The 22,268-nt window shown below is 45.5% G+C and overlaps 1 protein-coding gene across 4 annotated transcripts in view; it reads left to right on the top strand.

The window, feature by feature from the left end:
- The window catches only part of LOC128347427 (zinc finger protein ZFP2-like), a 42,494-nt gene extending 22,020 nt beyond the window's left edge, over window positions 1-20,474 (top strand). For 2 of the 4 annotated variants that reach the window (XM_053302055.1, XM_053302057.1), the window contains exon 6: window positions 2,108-6,061. In XM_053302055.1, coding sequence (XP_053158030.1) covers window positions 2,108-4,696 — 2,589 coding nt within the window. In that variant the 3' untranslated portion in view covers window positions 4,697-6,061. Of the gene's footprint in view, window positions 1-2,107; window positions 6,062-7,581; window positions 10,100-17,152; window positions 17,280-18,828 lie in introns of those variants that run through there. The other 2 variants (XM_053302059.1, XM_053302058.1) reach the window with 2 other exon arrangements.
- Window positions 20,475-22,268: the final 1,794 nt, after the last annotated feature.

The following is a 22,268-nucleotide window of genomic DNA, read 5'->3' on the forward strand; positions in this document are numbered from 1 at the left end:
TTATGGCTAAGTGGGGGGATTTATTTTCAGCAGCGAGGTTTCTCAAAAATAGGTCCCAAGTCTCTTTCAGGACTACAAGTCCCCTATTTCAAAGGCCCAATGGCCTTAAGTTGTTGTAGCCCAGCAATATCTTAAGACCCAGTTTTGAGAACCCCGTTGCAGAACATTCCCTCAGGCATCTTAGAATCAAATCAATGATTGACTGAGTGGCTTACAGTTCTACAGACTTCCATTCTCTTTCCCTACTGTCACCAGTTTGTTTCTATTTCTTTATTTGATTTATATACTGCACTTCCTAAAGTGACTCAAGATGGTTTACATTAAAATAAAAAACACAATAATTAAAATAAAAAACCATTTAAAAGCAGGTTAAAATAAAAATTAAAACTAAATTTTAGTTTTAAGGTTGCTGTTTTAAAACATGCTGTTCTTGGCTAAACAAATTGGTGTTCCTGGCCGTTCTCAGTTCTTCAGCTTTCTCTCCTGCTCCTTTACTACCCATCTTGTCTCCTTTTTGCCGAAATTGTTCAACGCTCCAAAGTACCTTCCCATTGCATCCCACCCAGCTTCAGCCCTTCTGCTCTATTTCCCGACTATCTCTAGACACTGCCTTCCTATCTAAGATTCTTTACAGTATCACAGAGGTCAGTGCAAAACTGCGCAGGCAATGCTGTCCTTTGGGGCGGGTAAATATGAGTGTCGTACTGATCTCCTCCCCGCCTCCACAGCCCTGTGCCAAGCAGAATGCCTGAGCCGTTTTGGAAGGGCGGTATATAAATCAAACAAACAAACAAATAAAATAATAAATGCCGTGCAGGGCCCAGCTGAGTCAGAGGGCAACCACTGCAGCAGGCAGGAGCTGCACTCTGGACTGCTAGTGGTGAAAAATCAGGACACCAGCAGAGGGATTCCAGGCTGGAATCTCACTTTCCCCAGTGCAAGCGCACCCTAGGGCTGGGTGAGGCAGAGGGTGGCTGATGCACAAGGCAGAAGCTGTGCCCCACCAGCCGTGGTAGCATGCATATATTCCTCACCATGGCTGGCCTAGACAGGCCGCCCTCCAACTTGGCTGGGGCCTCATGATGCACGGCTTCTTGCCGGCCAGCTTGCCTAACGGGGCTGGCAGAGTTGGAGAGCAGCGGCGGTGCAGTGTGGGGAGCTCTGCTGTGAGCGGTCATGCTGGTGAGGGTTCTTTGTACCCCCTGCTGCTGGCCCAGAGCACCATTTGGAGCGGAGCAGAGCAGACCGTGGGGCTGGCCAGACCTGAGGGCAGCTGCTGCCACTGGCAGTCCAGAGCGCAGTTCCTACCCGTGGCAAGGGTTGCCCTCCGACTCAGCCGGGCCCCGCCCTGCGCTCTGCTTGGCAAGCAGAGTCTAGCACACATCTGCATGTGGCGACTGTAGCAAATGTGATGAGATGGGAGACCCTAGGAAGAGGCCTTCTCCTGGGTCAGACCATTCGCCTAGCTACCCCAGTATGGGGTAAACACTGACTGGCAGCATCTGAGCTCACCACAGTTTCAGGGAGGAGTCTTTCTCAATCCTTCCTGGAGATGCCAGGGAATTGCACCTGCAACGTACGTGTGTGTGTGTGTACACAGGGGATGTGTTAATGGGATGGATTTTACTTCTTTAGAGCGAGAAATTTCTGTGTACATTGGCTGCTTCCATCTGCTAGCAGCAACACAAAAAGTCTACTGTGTGTCATGAGGATTGAGGTTCTCTCTCTTACGTGGTACTTTTCTGTCTGCAGGCGTATTTCTAGATGGAAAGTCCACTGAAGTGCTGCAGTCCAGGAAAAGATCTGGCAATTGAGGGAGACTGGGGGAGGGGGGCAAGGTGGGACATCAGATCAGATCTCACCTGACACCCCCCAAGACACACACACACACACACACACTGTAAATTCTTGAAAAATTACTAAACCCAGCAGCCTTGGCTTCATTTCATTCAGTTTCCTGCACTCAAATATCGGTCCTATGGCTCATATTTAAATATCTTTTCTGATACGGTCCGCCTGTTGTGCAGGGAAAAGAGGCAGTGTATTGCTGCATTGCAGGAAACATAATTTGGTACATCTGGATTTTTAAAAAACCCTTCTCTTCTAGAATCCACATGAGTGCTGCACCTGGACCACAGCCATGCAGAGCCGGAAGAAGAGATTGCATGACATAGATCCTAAAAAAGAAACTACTGCAGATGAGGCATGCGGACTTGTAGGTACACTGGATTCCCAAGACCTAATGAGTGACTCATCTCGGAGGGATTACGAACATGTACATGAGGATGAAAAAAACAGTGTGACCCTGTATGAGACCCTGGAGGAAGAGGAGATGGCACAGAAAGGAGATGGATGTTTCACTTCCAGCGCACCGACAATAACTGGAACTGTAGAAGCAGAAGTGCTGACTTCCTCGCAAATGCTGCAGAGCAGCACTCCTGCTGGGCTGTTTGAGAGCGGAGCCGTCAGAAGATTCCTGACATTGGAAACACAACCAGGTCCCCCAAATTTCACTTCCTCCTCCCCGCCCACTGAGGCACCGCGTTATAACGGTATAGATTGCGCTGGGATGGCACCACCCATGAAAAAGGCAAAAACATCCTCTGCTGCATGGCAGTATTTCACCAGGCATCCCACGGACAAATGCGTGGTTTTCTGCAACCTCTGCCGACGGGCCGTTCGCCTCGGGAGACGTGGCGGCAGTGCAAGGCTTGGGACGAGCGCGATGCATCAGCACCTCAAATTCAACCATTGTGTAGGCGAAGCCATCAGTACGCCGTCCCCATCTCAGTCTGCCCCTCAGACTGTCACTTCTGAATTCACCTCCCCTCCGTGTTCAAAAAGCCATTCAAAACAGTTAACCCTGGAGCAGATTATTAAAAAAAAGCGGAAATGGCCCGACAACCATCCTACGGCCAAATTACTAACCGCTGCCCTTGCTCGCTTGCTGACTGTGCAGATGCTGCCGTTTTCATTTGTGGAGGAGAAAGAGTTCCTTGCCTACAGTGCATTAGCAGTGCCCAAATATAAGGTTCCCACATGCTCCTATTTCTCCAGGGTTGCAATTCCACAGCTGTATTCTGCTACGATGGATGAGGTGAAGCAAGCGTTGTCTAAGAACGTTTGCAAGGCAGTGCATTTTACAACTGATCTGTGGACTAATGCCCGATGTGTGAGCTTCTTGTCTGTCACGGCACATTGGGTTACGGACGGCGGAAACCAGCTTGTACGGCAGAACGCTGTGCTGTCTCTGTTGGAATTCCACCAGAGCCACACTGCAGAGCATATAGCAAAGGAGTTCACTGATGTCACACACCACTGGCTCACAGGACTTGGCTTATCGGTGGGGTGTGTGGCAGCAGACAATGCCGCCAATGTGATCGAAGCACTTGCAGACCTTAACATACAGCACATTCCATGCATGGTGCATTGCTTGAATCTGGTCGTGAAGGCGTTCTTGAAGGAGCAAGGAAGTGAGGTCTTGAACGTCTTAAAAAAGGCAAGGAAGGCAACGGATCACTTCCACCATTCTTCAGCAGCTTCTGAGGAACTCACTCAGTTACAGGAATCCCTAAAGCTCAAACGCCAGCCAATGCGGCCCGATGTGCCCAGCCGCTGGAATTCCACACTGCTGATGCTGCAGAGGATTAAAGAACAGAAACAAGCTCTGGTAGCCTATTTTGAGAGACACGGGAACAACGTGGACCTTTCCATTGGCACAAGTGACTGCAGAATCATAGACGACCTTGTCGATGTTCTGCAGCCCATAGAGCAAGTAACACGGCTTGTGATGGAAGATGACACTCCCGTGAGTGAAATGCTAATGTCGGTTGCAGCAATAAAACACAAGTTGTCCGTACTCGGCCAAAGATATGAGGCAAATAACGATCCCGGCGGTGTTACTCTCTGTGACAAACTGTTGAGTGCCATCAACGACAGCAAGCCACTTAATCAGATGAAAAAAAGCATGTTCTTGGCCTCTGCTATGTTCCTGGACCCCAGATTCCGCGATGCATTCCAGTATTACCTCTCTGATGATGATGATGATCACCACCTTCTGGAGAAAGTAAAGGATCATGTGATGAAACTGGCCTGTGACTCCTCCTCCTCTTCCTCCTCACTGCCGTGCACGTCAGAAAATGGAGTTGGTGGGACTGGGGATCCTGCAGCATGTCCAAATGCACAGAAGGAACACCCATGTGAAGACAATGATGAAGACTTGAGGAATACATATACATTTCTTATAAGAAGGTCTCGAGAGGACAAAGGACATGGCAAGCAAAGTGCTGCTTTCCTGGATGCTGAAGTGCAGCTAAAAGGTTACCTCTGTGACCCTCACATCCAAGGATTCCAAGATCCGAAAACCAATCCTCTTCTTTACTGGCACACCAAAAAAGAAGTCTGGCCATTGCTATTCAAGGTAGCCATTAGCCACTTGGCCTGCCCACCCACGAGTGTCAAGTCAGGAGGACCGTTTAGTACTGCAGGGAGTATCTGCGGTAAGCGCAGAATGAAGCTTCTGCCCAAAAATGTGAAGCTGTTGACAATGATGAGAGAAAACAGAAGATATATCCCTGGAGATTTTGTCATCAAAGACAAAGCGGATCAAGCTCATGAGGACCAGTTAACACTGAGCAGCAGTTCCGAGGAGGAGGAGGAGGAACTTGAGGAAGAAGAGGAGCTTGAGGAAGATTGAGAGAAATATGCCTGTGAATGCCTGCGGAGAGCCAGCGTGGTGTAGTGGTTAGAGTGATGGACTAGGACCGGGGAGACCCGAGTTCAAATCCCCATTCAGCCATGAGACTTGCTGGGTGACTCTGGGCCAGTCCCTTCTCTCTCAGCCTAACCTACTTCACAGGGATGTTGTGAAAGAGAAACTTAAGTATATAGTACACCGCTCGGGGCTCCTTGGAGGAAGAGCGGGATAGAAATGTAAAATATATATATATTCCCTGTAGGGCTCAAAGAAGGTCAATGGCACATTGTGGTTTTAAAAGTAATGTATTGATAATATAGCTGCAGCTGGCAGACAAATGCAGCATGAGGCTTTCGTTAGTGTCCACAGATTGGAAGGGAGTCTTGGTCTGACATTTCACATTTGCTGAGCAGATTTTTTTTTTTTTTTTAAGATAGTGATTACTGGCCTCCTATCTCTTTTCCTCCTGTAAGTACATGAAGACCTGTGATACTGCAAGTATTCCTAGTCAAGTCAAAAATGTCTGACACATAAGATTAGTTGAAATGTACTAGAAGGAGAAAAACAATGACCTGTAAGACAGTGTTGAGTGGTGGTGGTTAACGTGATTTCTCTGTTGCACTGCACAAGTCCGCCACATAAAGAAATAAAATATTTTTTAAAAAGAAATGAGTTTTTGATTGCTTAAAGCAATGTATTAAATGAGATAAAATAGTTCATCTTTTGTGAGGAAACAGCCACATTATTGCTACTTTGCAGACCAGAAAACACAGAGCTATTGATATGCATACCTCAGCCTACCCAGCAAATAATTTGGGGGTCCATGTGGGCTGAAAAATGCAGAGAGATGTGCAAGTTTTCAACTAAACTCTTCAGAACCAGGTGGGCTACAGACACGGCAGGTTTGCAGCTTGCTTCTGTGGGTGGTAGTAGCAGTGGTGATCCCAGTCTTAGCCCAAGACTCTAACCACTACGCCTGTCATGTGTTCAAGTTCATGGGGTACTGACTGTCAAAAGAAAGGGAAATTGTCACCTCTTAAGATTTGCAAAGCTCAAGCAGGCTCTCACCAACCACAGCAGCCCTTCCGCAGCTTACCCTGCAATAATATGGGGGCCCGTATGAGCTGAAATGGCAGGGGCTTGTGCAGGTTTTTACCTTAACACTTGTGCCAGATGCTCAGATTAATCAAATATCAAATTAATGAATTGAAAAATGCTTCTTATATCCAAACCAATGACACCTTACAAACTGTGTTTCAGAGGAGGCATGATAATAGGGGTGTGGAAACAGGTTCAAGGTCGAACCGGCCTGCTTTGACCGGTTCGGATGCTTGTAAAGGGGAATCAGGTAAGGATTCCCATTTGCAAGCATTGGGGTGAGTGTAAAAAGGGGGGGGGGGCTGGCGGGAGGTCACCTTAGGTGCTGCTGCAGTGCATGGCTCCTCTGCGGCCTGAACTGGGCCTCCGGACCAGGCTGATGGGGGAGAGCTCTGGCAGGGCCTAGAGGAGCTGCTGACGGCCCGCTGGTGGCCCAGACAAGCTGCTGCACCACATAAGGTACTTTCCTGCCCACCCGCCGCCTGCTCTTTTTTAAAAACACCCCCCTGCTTGTAAAGGGGAATCCTTACCTGATTCCCCTTTACAAGCATCTGAACTGGGTTGACCCAGTTCGACCGCTCGGACAGCACTGCCACCAGTTCGAACGGACCAGGCGGCTCAGTTCGAGTTGGGTTCAAACTCGCACTGAATCATCCTTAGCGGTTCCGTGCACATCCCTATTTGATAATGGTAATAATCACCTTCAGTTGATGTATTAAAGTGCGCAGATTAAGCATTTATTTATTTACTTGTTTATTCATTTCTTCTATTACATTTATATACCGCACTATCTAAATGATTCTAGGTGGTGCACAGCAGCAGTAATAAAATCCAGCTTCATTTGCAAATGAAACTGGACCACAGAAGTTGGTTTTGCAAATCTGAATGTTGGCCATTTTTAGAATTTCAGTGGGTCAGAATTTCTTGATGGCTCTTCGGGTGGAAGAGACCTCAGAAGTCTGCAGAAACTTTGTTTGTTTGTTTGTTTGTTTGTTTGACATACTTGTATACCGCCCAAAACACAAGTCTCTTCTCTTTTCCTCTCTTCCCCTTCAACAGCACACCATCCGTCTTATGCATGTTTATTCAGAAGAATTGAGTCCCATTGAATTCAATGGAACTTACTCATGAGGACTGAAACCTTCAATATACTGACTATGCTATTGGTCCAGTCCATCTAGCCCAACCTTGTCTACTCTCTGACTGGCAGGAGACCTCCTCTTTTAACCAGAGATCTTTTCTACCTCTTTTACCAAAAATCCTTTTAGCAGAAGATGACAGGAACTAAACCAAACATTTACCCCTAAGCTTTAACTTATCCCCATTATCATGAAAAACTGACAAAGTGAAATCAAGACTTGTTGCCACAAAAAAATGTTATTCTTTAATATCACATAATTCATTGTCCTGGGAAAACTTGTTCTTCCAATCCTCCTCACTTTTGTAATAATTCTTTTGCACAGTAATTGCCACAAAACACCCCCAGCATTTTATTGGCCTTTTTACCAGCAAATGCATAACTTTTATGAAAAGCTCAAATACTATATAAAATGTACATTTTCTAGTACACCCCAAATGTGAAAGTTATGGATTTAGCTCATTGTTCTTCACAGTTTGGGTTTGGCCATACCAGAAAATGCACATGCCGTACTGTATTTGAACTGGGTATCAAAAGTATTTCGGGGAGGGGTTTTTTTTTTTAAATGGAAAAAGCAAACTGTTAACGTTTTTAAAAAAAGTTTATCACAACTTGAAAGTAAAAGTCATTTTACGTGTTTTTCATTTAGATAAGAGTGAAGATAGAGAGCACTGAAGATATTGAGCATTGCACAGTGTCAAATCAGAACAGCATAGTCTCATTTTTTACTATAAAAGCAGAAGAAACAAACATTGCAGATTTATCTAGTCCCATAATAACTAGATATGACAGTCATGGCATAAATCCAAACATATATGCCACAACCTCTTCTGAAAGTGATACTTTTAGCGGCTCAAAACAGTCCCAAAAGTCCATCTCAAATAAGCCCAGCAAAGGCCCAAGGCAGTTTAAGAACTCATGGCTAGGTGAATTTCCATGGCTGAAGTACGACCCAGAGTCCGGAATTGCAAAGTGTGAAGTGTGTGTGGCGTCCCCATCAATTTGTGACAAAACGTCGAGACTTTTCCAGGGTTGCCGTGCACCTTTCAGGCATGAGACATTCAAATATCACAATAAATCGCGTAGCCATAGAAAATGCAGTGATGCTATTAGTGCCCTCTCGAATCCTGCCAGCACTCCACCGGCAAGCGCTCCATCTGCACAGTGCATGAAGGAAATGGATGAGAAAAAGTTCAAACAATTGGAAGCTCTCTTCAATGCATCCTACTATATTGCTAAGAATAACAAACCATTCACAGACCTCCGGGAACTCATCGTGCTGCTGAACAAACTTGATATAGAAATAAGTGACCAGTATGTCAGTGGTTGCAGGGAAATTATCAGCCACATAGCAACGGTGGTGAGAAATGAGCTGTTGCTGGAAATTAAAGACTGTAATCAAGTAAGCATCCTCTTAGATGGTTCTATAGACAAGGCAACTACCGAGGAACTTGTTATTTATGTCAGATATATAAAAAACAGGAAGGTGAAGGAAGCTTATGTATCTGTAGTTCCTCTGAAACATGGCCCCTCATATAGTTACTTTGAAGCTTTTACTGAAGAAATGGAGAGATTAGGCCTAGATTGGCAAACTGGAAAATGGCTAGTTGGCGTTGGGACAGATGGTGCTGCTGGGGTGTTTGGCTCAGAAAATGGGCTGGTTACAAAAATGAAGGAAAGAGTGAACGGACTAATATCCCAGCACTGCGTTGCTCACAAATTACATCAGGCCGTTTTGAAAACAGTCAAGAATGTTGAATACCTATCCGAAGTGGACACTCTTTTGAGAAAACTCTGCAAATTCTACAGCCAGTCACCAAAAAGGTTACGAGAACTGGGCGCACTTTGCGAAGCACTGGAAAGTAAGATTAAAAAATTTCAGTCTTTGCATCAAGTTAGGTGGCTGGCAAGTAAGGTGAGCACACTAGAAGCCCTAGCCCAAAACTGGAAAAGTGTCGTTTCTCACTTAGAGGACATCTCTGAAGGGAAAGCAGCAGACAAAGGCACTGCAAAAGGGCTGCTGCAGTCACTGAAATCATTCCGTTTCATCAAAACTGTCAATTTCTTGATTGATTTCCTTGGAATTTTCAAGAGAGTATCTTTAATTTTACAAAGGGAAAACCTGATGATAAGTCAAGCTGAAGTCCATATTTCTTGTGCCCTGCAGTCGTTACAAGACCTGAGGTCTGGTCCAGGCCCAATGGAAAAAAGTTTAGTGGAAAAAATAAGCGATGAAAACATTTATGAGGAAATTCAGTTGTCCACAAACAATCTGTCAGATTTTGTATCTGACAAAGAGAGAATGATTGAAGAGGGCATTCAGTTTCTTCAAACGAGGTTTGCTGATAATGCGTCTAGAATTACCTCTTCGGTGTCCATTTTTGACACGTTTTCTTGGCCCAAGGGAGAAGCTCTTCAAGCATATGGCAATAAAGAATTGGAGACCTTAACCACCTACTTTAAGAACCACATAGCAGAAGACCTCCAGACCGCTGAACTTTTAACTAAAATAAAAGTTGAGTGGTATGAATTTAAAGCTTTAGGACAGGGACAAAGTTTACAGGATCTCCTTGAAAAGGCTCTAACAAATAAAGAACGTTTCCCGTTTCTGAGTAAACTCCTGTCTGTAGTGGCTGTCTTGCCTGTTTCTACAGTATGCTGTGAGAAAGCATTTAGCTGTATGAATCTGATAAAAAACAAATACAGAGCACAGATGGAGTCCAGGAGTTTGAACGATTTAATGATGATTTCTTTAAATGGGCCATCCCTAAAAGATTTTACAGCACAGAACGCAGTCGACCACTGGTATTTTAGTGCAAAGTGTTCAAGGCATATACATGGACACAAAAGACCATCAGCTTCAGGTGAAGACCCTCAGTCTGTCTGCAAGAAACAAGCATAGATATGAGACTGAATTACTTGGAAAGTATTTTCTTGAACAAACATCTGTAAAACCTAGTTTGGTAGTTGTATTTTCTTCAGCTTTTTATTTGTATTTTTCTGCTGTGAACGTATCATATTGTTCCAGGGAAATGGATACTCCTAATCTGAAATGCTTCACTTGTGGAAGAGAGCTGTCTGTGTTTATACTTGTATATATTAAGAAGTCCAAACCCATACTGTTTGAAAAAAGCCAACAATTAAAGTTTTAACAAGTTGTTAACTAATCTGCCTACTTTCCTTTTACTATCCCTACAACTGGAGTAAATTTGGTCCAAATTTGTTAGGCAGTTCACAAGCTAGCCCACTTGCGCCTCAAGCATCCATGCATCTGCCATCTTGAATCGGGGTGGATGACAGCATCACAAACTGTGCCGAGCTATCCCTGTGTATCACAGCACAACTGTACCAAATTTGGTTCAAATCGCTTAGACAGTCCACAGGTTGGCCCACATGCGCCTCAAATGTCCGCGTACCCACCATCTTGAATTAGGGTGGATTATATCACCAAAACTGTGCTGTTGCGGTGTCCCTATGTGTCTTTACAACTGTATCAAATTTGGTTCATATTGGTCCAGGTATTGTGAAGTGGATTGCTGGGGGAACACACACACACAATGCCAGGTGATCACATAAGCCTACTGGAAAGCAGGCTAAACATTGATTTCCTTTTATTAAAACAGTTTCATGTATAAGGTCCAGTTTACACTAGTAAACTATCTTATTGTTATTGTCATGGGATTGGAATTTATAGCTGGCTAATAAAAAAAAATGGGTTTGACTACCAAGTTCTGTCATAATCTGTTGATCCCTGCTAGGAACTTCTAAAGCTTAAGTGTTTATTTTTATAAGAAGACGATCCAATTGAACACACTTAAAAATAATAAAATAGAAGCTCTTGGGCTACTGTGGTAGCCCACAGTGGTATCACATGCCTGCAAGAAAGATCCTGGATGGTAGGGGCACGGGGGGGTGGAGCATCAGACACAGACTGACACACTTAAAAATGAGAGCCAATGGCAATGCCGGACTGTGTCTCGCTCTTCTTCAGCTGGAACAGGAGCAGCTAGCAATGTGTGCATTGGGTGTCAGGAATTGGCAACAATCTACAGGTGAACTGCAGCAGGAAAAAAGCCCTTTCTAAATCAGAGCAGTTGAACTGCAGCAGAATTGCATCTTTCCACCAGCCCCGCACAAGAAAAGGTTTTAAACCTACCAGAACTGATGGACTCCGTTCCAGCAGAAAACACATAATAACAGCCCTGGTGGATCAGGCCCAAGGCCCATCCAGTCCAGCATCCTGTTTCATACAGCAGCCCACCAGATGCCTCTGGGGAGCCCACAGGCAAGAGTTGAGGGCATGGCCTCTCTCCTGCTGTTACTCCTCCGCAACTGGTACTCAGAGGCATCCTGCCTTTGAGGCTGGAGGTGGCCTATAGCCATCCGACTAGTAGCCGATGATAGACCTCTCCTCCATGAAGTTATCCAAACCCCTCTTCAAGCCATCCAGGCTGTTGGCCATCACCGCATCTTGTGGCAGAGAATTCCACAAGTGGGTTATGTGCTGTGTGAAAAAGTTCTTCCGTTTGTTGGTCCTAGATTTCCTGGCAGTCAATTTCATGGGATGACCCCTGGTTCTAGTGTTATGTGAGAGGGAGAAGAATTTCTCTCTCTCTCCACTTTCTCCACACCATGCATGATTTTATAGACTTCTATCATGTCTTCCCGCAATCGTCTTTTTTTCTAAACTAAAAAGCCCCAGGGTGTTGTAGCCTTGCCTCATGCAGACAAAAAGACTTCCCCATTTCACAAACCCCTCTGCTTGTGTCAAGTGAAAAGACAGACACCACACTATTAAAAACCCTAACTCTTATTTACTGCAGCTGCTGCCAGAAAACCTCTGAACCAGTGCTTGTAGTGCAGGCGTTTGTGTGTGTGTGTGTGTGTGTATGAAGGATGTTCATTTAGCCCAGGCCTGCAACTTCGGCCCTCCTGCAGATGTTGGCCTACAACTCCCACCATAATCCCTGGCTGTTGACCACTGTGGCTGGGGATTATGGAAGTTGTAGTCCAAAAACAGCTGCGGGGGTGGGGGGCAAAGTTGAACAGACCTGATTTAGCCTCTAGCAAGAGCAGACACTATTTGCCGATGCTCCTGTTGGTGTGACTTGCTTCAAGAAACCAAGAACTCTCAGCCATCCTTCAAGAGAAGGAGAGTTGAAACACTGCCCTAGCCTTTCATATTGGTTTGCTATGTACATGTTTGATCAGCATTTGGAGACCACCGAGACCTGCGTTTGCAAGCTGCAGTTCTGCTTAGGTTGGTGTTGAATATTGGAGTAAAGATGAACAGCTTTCTGAAACGTTAGGGTTTCTTAAAGCGTCAAGGTGGTAGTAACCAAGGGCATAGGAGTGGCAGCTTAAGTTGTTGGTGAACCAGATTTTTTTCCCTGCCATACGGCTCAGAAACAGTGGCCGACCTGATGGGCAGCCCAATGTTGACAACATGAAAGGCGGCCTGGACAATGAGCAGGGTGGGCTGCTACGGAGCAATTTAATGAGCATGGTGGGGCTGCTCATCTCACGGAGAGTGAGCATGGTGGGACTGTTGCGGAATGACTTAAAACCTCTTCTGGGCAGTCACGCAGTGCTCCTTCCATTGTGTCCAATGGAAACTTTCCAGTGCACAATTATCGAGCCCCACCGTGTCCCTAACACTGATGTAGAGGATTCTCCTATTCACACAATACTCCTGTTCTTCAAACTGAAAACAGTGAAGGTATGAAGAGGCCACCTTCTCACTATATGAACTTATTTTCCTTCTCTTATTACTAAACAAGACACTAAGCTTTGCTAAAAAAAAAAATTTAAGCTATTTCTTCTGTCTTTCTCAGACCCTCGCCTACACAGGCCCTAAGTAAAAAATACACAAAAATGTGTGTTAAGAGACCCGCTTTCAAAGAGGCTGTCTGAAACACATAAAATATACCATATTGGGTATTGTGGCGTCGAAGCTCTGTAAAGACTGTATTAGTAATTTGAACATTTTGTGACTCTGTAAACTTTTGAAATTCTTGAATTTTCTTATTAATGCTATTAATTGTTATTGTTTGTTAATCTGGTCTGTGACCGCAATAAACATACTACTACTACCATATTGGGTAGCAAAACCACCTTCTGCACTTTCTGTTTTCCAGCATAACAAAATGGCACAAGCAACAAATTGTGAATAACGATGAGGAGCTAGCTGAGGAGGAGGTCAATTGAGCATTAGCCACCTCCTGCCTCTCCAGATTCTTCTTTTCTTTTGCTATCCTTCATGCTGCCACCATCTCATTAATACCACCCTAAAAACCCCAGTAAGGAATACCTTAGTTCTCTCAGGTTTTGTGCATTAGGGGAAGGTTTTGTGCATTATCTCACCATCAAGTGTGAGGGCAGGTGGGGAAGAAGCCTTGGAAAACTTACCTCCCCAATGTATGATCATCCTGTTGGTGCTGGGCACATGGATTGTGTGCCCAGGCACTCCACTGTTGCCCCTGGCAGCATGGAGGCACAGAGGCCAGGATGTGTCGTCCTGGGCCCCAGATATCCCACAATGCACTGCATCAGTGTCCATTGCATTGTGGGGATTCACACACACACACCACACACACACACACACACACCAGGAGCAGCTGGCACCAACACACGAGCACGTGTGTGTCTCCTCTATGTGTGTGTCTCCTCTATGGATAGGAGAGCTGGTCTTGTGGTAACAAGCATGACTTGTCCCCATAGCTAAGCAGGGTCTGCCCTGGTTGCCTCTGAATGGGAGACTTGATGCGTGAGCACTGCAAGATATTCCCCTCAGGGGATGAAGCTGCTCAGGGAAGAGCATCTAGGTTCCAGGTTCCCTCCCTGGCTTCTCCAAGATAGGGCTGAGAGAGATTCCCGCCTGCAACCTTGGAGAAGCCGCTGCCAGTCTGTGAAGACAATACTGAGCTAGATAGACCAATGGTATATGGCAGCTTCCTATGTTCCACTTAGCCCAGGCTCACGCCTTTAACCTGGGCTAACTGGCAGGCTCCCTAGGTGGATTTGCCACTGAGGTGCTGCCAGGAGCCACGTGGCTGCTGGTGGTTCTCACGGGCAGTCAAGCCTCAGCTTGGCTGCCCTAGCCCAATCTTGGCTGCTTGTAAGAACAGCCTCTAGGAATTGGCACTCTCTGGTCCTTTCATCTACACAGATGGGAATTGGGAAGATACAGCCAATAATACTTTTTGTATTTCAGGTTTCAGGGGAAACTGAGCCAAACAGGCTGGGAAGGGTAAACTCCCATTAGAGCGCGCGCGCACGCGCGCGCACACACACACGCAAAATATGCCCTGCCCCCTTTTATTAAAGGTTTAGGTATAAGAATCAGGGTAGAGGAAAAGACTCAGCATATAAAAAGTAAACACTTGCAAATCAGCTTCCAACCCTACAGGCCTCATTTTCAAGAACTTCCAGGTTACAGTCTCCCTAGGCCAGCTTAATTAGGGACCAACAAACAAGGCTGGCTGCAGATGGAAGTGAAGTCCATGAAAGAGAGCGCTTTGACTTCACCAGGCTGGAGTCGGCAGAGTCAACATTATCCCTGCAGTCAATAGGAAACTACATCTGTCAAATGCACAGACTGAAGGAACACAGTTGCTAGGAGGGAATCGGCCTCACGGGTGGCTTAATTGATGGACAAGGCCCTAGGTTCTTTCGCGCCTCCCACTTGCCTCCCCAGACAAAAGGACTGAATGAAAGGTCAGAACTTAATAAGGAGAGGAGAGGAGAGCTGGTCTTGTGGTAGCAAGCATGACTTGTCCTCTTAGCTAAGCAGGGTCTGCCCTGGTTGCCTCTGAATGGGAGACTTGATGTGTGAGCTCTGTAAGATATTCCCCTCAGGGGATGAAGCCGCTCTGGGAAGAGCAGAAGGTTTCAAGTTCCCTCCCTGGCTTCTCCAAGATAGGGCTGAGAGAGATTCCTGCTTGCAACCTTGGAGAAGCCGCTGCCAGTCTGTGAAGACAATACTGAGCTAGATGGACCAATGGTCTGACTCAGTATATGGCAGCTTCCTAGGTTCCTGTGCTTCCTAATAGATCTGGCAAACTGGAGGTGATAGTCTGAATCGTCAGAAAAACCAAATATCTGACTGTGTGTGGTTTTTGCAGGTTTGCTGTGTAAGCAAACAGGATGTAGGAGGAGTGGGTGCAGGAAAGCTCCCAGCGCTGGCAACGCTGTGCACAGTAACACAAGGTCTGAGGCTGGCAGAATATGTGTAGCGCCGGGCACTACTTCGGCTATACGGTACCCATGTTCACAGTTCCAAAATCACTCCATGTATGTTCTTTTTACAGCAGCAACATAGCTCATTTGGGCACATGGCGCAAGCGTGGGATTCAGCTTTGTTTTTACAGTATATTTATTTATTTATTGTTAAATCTGTATTCCGCCTTTCATCAAAAACAATCCCAAGGTGGTGTACAAAAGTTTAAAAACATACAATAAAAATGACAATTAAAAATATTAAGCTAAAAATATGAAACAAATCTGATTTAAAATATATAAAATACAAACATAAAAAACTATACGCAGGTAAAACACACAGAAGCAGCAATAGAAACAATCATGTAAAGGCCTGGATATAAAGCCAAGATTTAACAAGCTTTCTAAAAACTACGATGGAGTCGGAGGAGCAAATAGCCACTGGGAGAGCATTCCAAAGTCTGGGGGCAGCAACAGAGAAGGCCCTGTCCCAAGTGCACGACAACCGTTGTTCTCATTGTCTGTCTCATCAACTGTGCCCAATGCCTGCTGCTGCTTTCTGGCCAATCAAGGCCAGTATTTCCCACTGAGGCAGGTTTCCTCCCACCCTCCCCCAGCTATTGACCAATCAATGATCAGTATTCCTCTCCCAGATAGTCTTCTGACCTTCCTTCCCTGTTGCCTCTAGGCAGTAATCAGCGGCAAATGAAAGCAGGTACTCCTCACTCCATCCTCCTTGCTGAGCTTTTATCTCTCCCCCTTAAGTGGCGCAGCGTGGAAATGCATGACTAACAAGCAGATGGTTGTCGGTTCAAATCCCCGCTGGTACTATATCGGGCAGCAGCGAAGCAGGAAAATGCTGAAAGGCATCATCTCATACTGCGTGGGAGGAGGCAATGGTAAACCCCTCCTGTATTCTACCAAAGAAAACCACAGGGCTCTGTGAGTGCCAGCAGTCAAAATTCACTTGACGGCACACTTTACTTTCACCTCATCCTGTTCTTCCTGCCTGCCTGTTTCATGTACCCCCAGGGGTCCCACAGGTTGAGAAACTAGATCAGGGGTGGGCCTCCAGCTTTTGCTGAACTACAACACTCATCATCCCTCACTATTGGCCACTGTGGCTGGGCATGGTGGGAGTTCCAGTTCAACAACAGCTGGAGGACCAGATTTGCCCACCCTTGATCTAGATCTTGTGATCCTCTTGAGGCACCTTATGTTCAGCCAGCAATGGGTTAGTCAAGCTATTTCCACTGGCTTATGCCAATGTTAACTCATTCAGAATATGAAACAATATTATTATTTTACATTTTATATCCCACTCTTCCTACAAGGAGCCCAGAGCAGTGTACTACATACTTAAGTTTCTCCTCACAACAACCCTGTGAAGTAGGTTAGGCTAAGAGAGAAGTGACTGGCCCAGAATCACCCAGCTAGTTTCATGGCTGAATGGAGATTTGAACTCGGGTCTCCCCTGTCCTAGTCCAGCACTCTAACCACTACACCACGCTGGCTCTATTCTAATGTGCTTTATTTGGTCACTGAGCAGGAAACCATTCAAAATACATCGTTGTTCTCTTCCCCCCAAAATGCTGACCTGGCTAAAAAGCAAATAACGGCTTAGAGTTGTCACTTCAAGACTGAGGTTACCTAAGATGGACCCTTAAAGGTCAAGTCTGATCCTGAGCCATTTTGGAAGGGTGGCATACAAATCAAATCAAATCAAATCAATCAATCAATCAGTCATCTTCTTAACACATGTGAGATAAAAGGACTCCTTGGGTTACACATATGTTCCTTTAAGATGGGTTGAGAACAGTCAGCACCTGCCATGTACACCTTTGCTGCCATCAAAGCAGCCCTGAGGAAAGCTGGGGACCACTCACCGCCATTCGAATCCTGTAAGAAAACCTGCAGCCTCCACCCCTTAACTCCTTTCTGATGGCAGTTAGAACGTGACAGACATTTGCCTTTAAAGAAAACATGTCTTACTTTTCTTTCAGGGCCGGGTGTCCTTCGAGGAGGTGGCTGTGTATTTCTCCGAGGAGGAATGGGCCCAGCTGGATGGAGGCCAAAGATCCCTACACAGGGAAGTCATGCTGGAGAATTATGGGAATGTGGCCTCACTGGGTAAGACTCCCTCCTTCCCTGAGGATGGAAATTGTTGTCACTTGTTAGCACCGAGCAAGCTCTTATTAAAAGCTGTTTAGTATATGGCAAGATCAGGGGCGTAGCAAGGTTGGAGTGGGCCCAGAGACAAGATTTTAAAATGGGCCCCGCCTTCACTAAAGCTCGCCTCATGAAGTAAACGAATCTTAAATGAGGCTGAATAGCGGTTTTAAAAAAGCAAAGTAAAAATAAATAAATAGTATACACACACACACACACACACCTATGTGCCCTAAATTATTTTTTTTAAGGTTTTGTAAATTGTGGACGATGCAAGTCATTTAATGGTACTAGAGAAAGACATGCTGTTCTGGTAGCTCCAGGTCTTAACGCTCACATCAATTGTGGAGGATGAATACAACAGGAGGAAGCCCGGGCAGGTGTGTGGCTGGGGGAGTCAGTCATGTGACTTGCCCCTGGGGAGGCCCCCCAAGGCAGTGGGCCCCCAGACAACTGTCTCCCCTTGACCTTTTGTAGTCACGCCCCTGGGCAAGATCTGCCACCCTCTGACTCTTCATTTCTGTCATTCACAGCAGCAGGGAATTAGGTCGGTTTCTTGATATGCAGCTCCTTTTCCCTCTCAGGCCTTTGCAGGTTTCTTTCTTTATTCCTAAAGATGATGGGCAAAGGAGATCATATCAATGCTTGGAGTGCAGAAAGAGTTTCTGTTGGAAGCAAGGCCTTATTTCACATCAAGGAATCCTCCATATGTATAAAATTATGGAGAGAGAGAGAGAGGACAGAGAGAAATTTTTCTCCCTCTCTCACAATGCTAGAACCAGGGGTCATCCCATGAAACTGGAGGCCAGGAAATTTAGGACCAGCAGAAGGAAGTACATTTTCACACAGTACAAAATGCACAGAGACTTGTGTTTGGGGCTGTATACAAATACGTTAAATTAAAATAATTATCTGCCATGCAGAGTGGATTTCATTTAAATCAAATAGATTTAAATCACGATTTAAATCACTAGTCAGTAAGACTAGATTTAAATCAGGGTGGATAAAAATAAATGATTAAAAAAATTAAAAATTGATTTTTTAAAATGCTTTTTGAGGGGAAAAATCATTTTCCCCTCAAAAAGCATTTTATTTTAAAAATCTGATTTAAATTTTAAAAATCCAATTTTTTTTGTTTATTTTTTTTTTAAATCATTGATTTTTATCCACTCTGGTGCCATGGGATGTGGTCATGTCCACTAGCTTGGATGGCTTTAAAGGGGGCTTAGACAAATTCACAGAGGACAGGTCTATCAATGGCTACTAGTCTGGTGGCTATAGGCCACCTCTCGCCTCAGAAGCAAGGTGCCTCTAAAGATGCCTCAGTTGCAGGGGAGCAACAGCGAGAGAGAGGACATGCCTTCACCTCTTGCCTGTGGGCTTCTCAGGGGCATCCAGTGGGCCGCTGTGTGAAACAGGATGCCTTGGGCCTGATCTGTGTGAAACAGGATGCTTTGGGCCTGATCCAGCAGGGCTGTTCTCATGTGTTTATGTTCTTATGTTCACACAGGAGAAAAACCCTACAGGTGTTTGGAGTGTGGAAAAAGCTTCAGTCGGAGGGAAAACCTTACTTCACATCAGCGAATTCATACAGGAGAGAAACCATATAAATGCTTAGTGTGTGGAAAGAGCTTTTCAAATAAATCCAACTTTAATAATCACCAAAGAATCCATACAGGACAAAAACCATACATTTGCTTGGAATGTGGAAAGAGCTTTTTTAGCAACAAATGCCTCACTGCACATCATAAAATCCACGCAGAAGAGAAACCCTATAAATGTTTGGAGTGTGGAAGCAGCTTTAGTTGGAAGCAGCACCTTATTTCACACCAAAGAATTCACACAGGAGTTAAACCCTACAAATGCCTGGAGTGTGGAAAGAGCTTTAGTCGGAGGAAGAACCTTACTTCACATCAACGAATTCACACAGGAGAGAAACCATATAAATGCTTAGAGTGTGGAAAGAGCTTTTCAAATAAATCCAACTTTAATAATCACCAAAGAATCCATACAGGAGAAAGACCATATACGTGCTTGGAATGTGGAAAGAGCTTTTTTAGTAACAAAAGTCTCACTGCACATCATAAAATCCATGCAGAAGAGAAACCCTATAAATGTTTGGAGTGTGGAAAAAGCTTTAGTTGGAAGCAGCACCTTATTGCACATCAAAGAATTCACACAGGAGAGAAACCCTATAAATGTTTGGAGTGTGGAAAGAGCTTCCGTCTCAATGCAAGTTTAAGTGCACATCACCGAATCCACACAGGGGAAAAACCACATACATGCATGGAATGTGGAAAGAGCTTCCATGTGAAGCAAGACCTTTTTGCACATCAACGAATCCATACAGGAGAGAAACCCTATAAATGCTTAGAGTGTGGAAAGAGCTTCAGCCGAAGGAAATATCTTACTTCCCATCAACTAAGCCGCACAGGGGAGAAATCATATAAATGCTCAGAGTGTGAAAAGAGCTTCTGTTGGAAACAAGACCTTGTTTCACATCAACAAATTCACATAGGCGAGAAACCATATGAGATCTCAGCCTGGGCCAAGAGTTTTTCGGATAGCTCACCCTTTAATAAACACCAAGTCCACACGGGAGAAACCATATGTCAAGGAACCACATGCATGATGGGAGTTAGTCTCCACCATTTTGTACTGAGAGGTTCAGGTCCACAGCATCTGCCCGACCTACCATTCACCAATCACCTAATCCTGTCTAGTACAGGAGAAATGAACACTTCGTGCCTCACGTATCCTGAGAGACAGTGACTGAAAACTCTTTGAACTACAGACAGGTGTCAGCCGCTCAGTCGCCTCTACCCACCAGAGCATCTCACCTCCTCATTGGCTGAGGAGCTATAAACCTGAGCCCTCATGGCATACCTCTGATTGGTGGAAGAGGTTCACCACCCTTCTAGGTACTTTGCCTAAGAAACTATTTAGAAAGTTGTGTGTTGCCTTTGTTAAGCATCATCTACTTTTTCTTCTACTGACTGAACCATTCTCCATCAAGATATAATGTAAGCACTTTGCTTTAGACTTTAGATTGTGTTCGGAGCTAGAAATGACTTTTGCTTTATTTTTCCCAATGCCTACCTGCTCTCCTACCCACCTTGTTTCCTGTAGACTAATAAAGTAATATTTTAGCGAGAACACTCTTGTATCTTGTGTGTGTTGCTCAGAGACTCTGGAGTTGCAGCCTCCCACAAGCTGACGGCTTGGTTGGGCTACTTAACGGGAAACTCAACTGAAGGGCTGAACTAAGCCAGGCTCCCACTCTGCGGAAACGGAGGGGAGCCTCCAAAGATTGGTTCAGACCCAAACTTGCGTTCTCTATGGAAGCAGAGAGTGGTGGCAGTGACTACTGGACACCGCACTGTAACAGGGGTGAGTGAGTTAAACTGCCCAAACTCCAGTGGGTTTCCCTACACCATATAAATGCTCAGAGTGTGGAAAGAGTTTCATTGGGAAGCAAGAACTTATTTCACATCAAATAATTCACAAAGGGAGAATCCATAGCAATGCCTGGAGTGTGGAAAGAGCTTCAGTCAGAAGCAACACCTTACATTGCATCAATGAAGTCATGCAGGAGAGGAATTATTTATTTAGTGCTCAGAATGTACAAAGAGTTTTTCAGATCTAGAAAAATAAACACCGAGTCCACACAGGGAAAAGACCATAAGTGCTTAGACTATAAGTGCTAAACAGCTTTAGTCAGAAGTAAGCCCTTACTTCACATCATAAAATCCACATAGGAGATAAATCATATAAATGCATGGAATAAATGTCTGTGTTGACAAAAGCTTACGTTCACATCAGGGAATCCACACAGGGGAGAAACCATATAAAGGCTTGGAGTGTGGAAAGAGCTATACTCAGGAGGAACAACTTACTACACACTGACAAATTCACATGGGGAAAGCCATATTATTATTATTATTATTATTATTATTATTATTATTTCCCATTTATATCCCACTCTTCCTCCAAGGAGCCGAGAGCGGTGTACTACATACTTGAGTTTCTCTTTCACAACCACCCTGTGAAGTAGGTTAGGCTGAGAGAGAAGTGATTGGCCCAGAGTCACCCAGCTAGTTTCATGGCTAAATGGGGATTTGAACTCGGGTCTCCCTGGTCCTAGTCCAGCACTCTAACCACTACACCAAGCTGGCTCTCATACACCACGCTGGCTCTCTGTGCTAATGCTCACTGTGCTAAGAGCTTTGCACATAGACCTAGTTTTATTAAACATCAAAGAGTCAACTAGCGATGTGCATGGAACCACGGAGCTGTGGTCCGGTACGGTTGGGAGTTCCTTTAAGGGCTGGGGGAGGGTGTACTTACGCCTCCTGCTGTTCCCCCCACCGGCGCGCATATTTTAGTAAGCATTAGGGGTGGCAGGGTACCTCCCTGCCGCCCCTTCCCCCAGTCATCAGCAAAAGGCTTCAGAAAGCCTTTTGCGCGTCTGCGTCATGTCTCCATGTCACATGCGCACGCACGCACAAAAGGCTTTCTGAAGCCTTTTGCTGATGACCGGGGGAAGTTTACTAAATGCTTACTAAAATATGTGCGCCAGCAGGGGGAAAGCGGCGGGAGGGGTAAGTACACCCTCCCCCCTCCCTTAAAGGAACCCCCACCCCGGAGTTGAACTGCCAAACCGCCCCATGTCCGGACCGGTCCAAAGGCCATTAGAATGGTCTCCAGACCAGTCCGTGCACATCACTAGAGCCAACACAGGAGAAATAATATAAACTAGCTGGGCCGGGCACAGAGCTTCTGCGCCTCCAGCCGACCCACCCACCATTGCTTTTTGCTCCCCTCCCCGCACGCCCGGCTTTTGGCTGCTTCTTCCCCCCCCCCCACTCGTGGTTTCTGGCAGGCTGGCCGGAAAACTGGCCCACCACCTCCTCCTACCCACTCCCAGTAGCAGCCGCCAACTCCCACTGG

This window comes from Hemicordylus capensis, chromosome 2, assembly GCF_027244095.1.
Source record: "Hemicordylus capensis ecotype Gifberg chromosome 2, rHemCap1.1.pri, whole genome shotgun sequence".
Taxonomy (NCBI): domain Eukaryota; kingdom Metazoa; phylum Chordata; class Lepidosauria; order Squamata; family Cordylidae; genus Hemicordylus; species Hemicordylus capensis.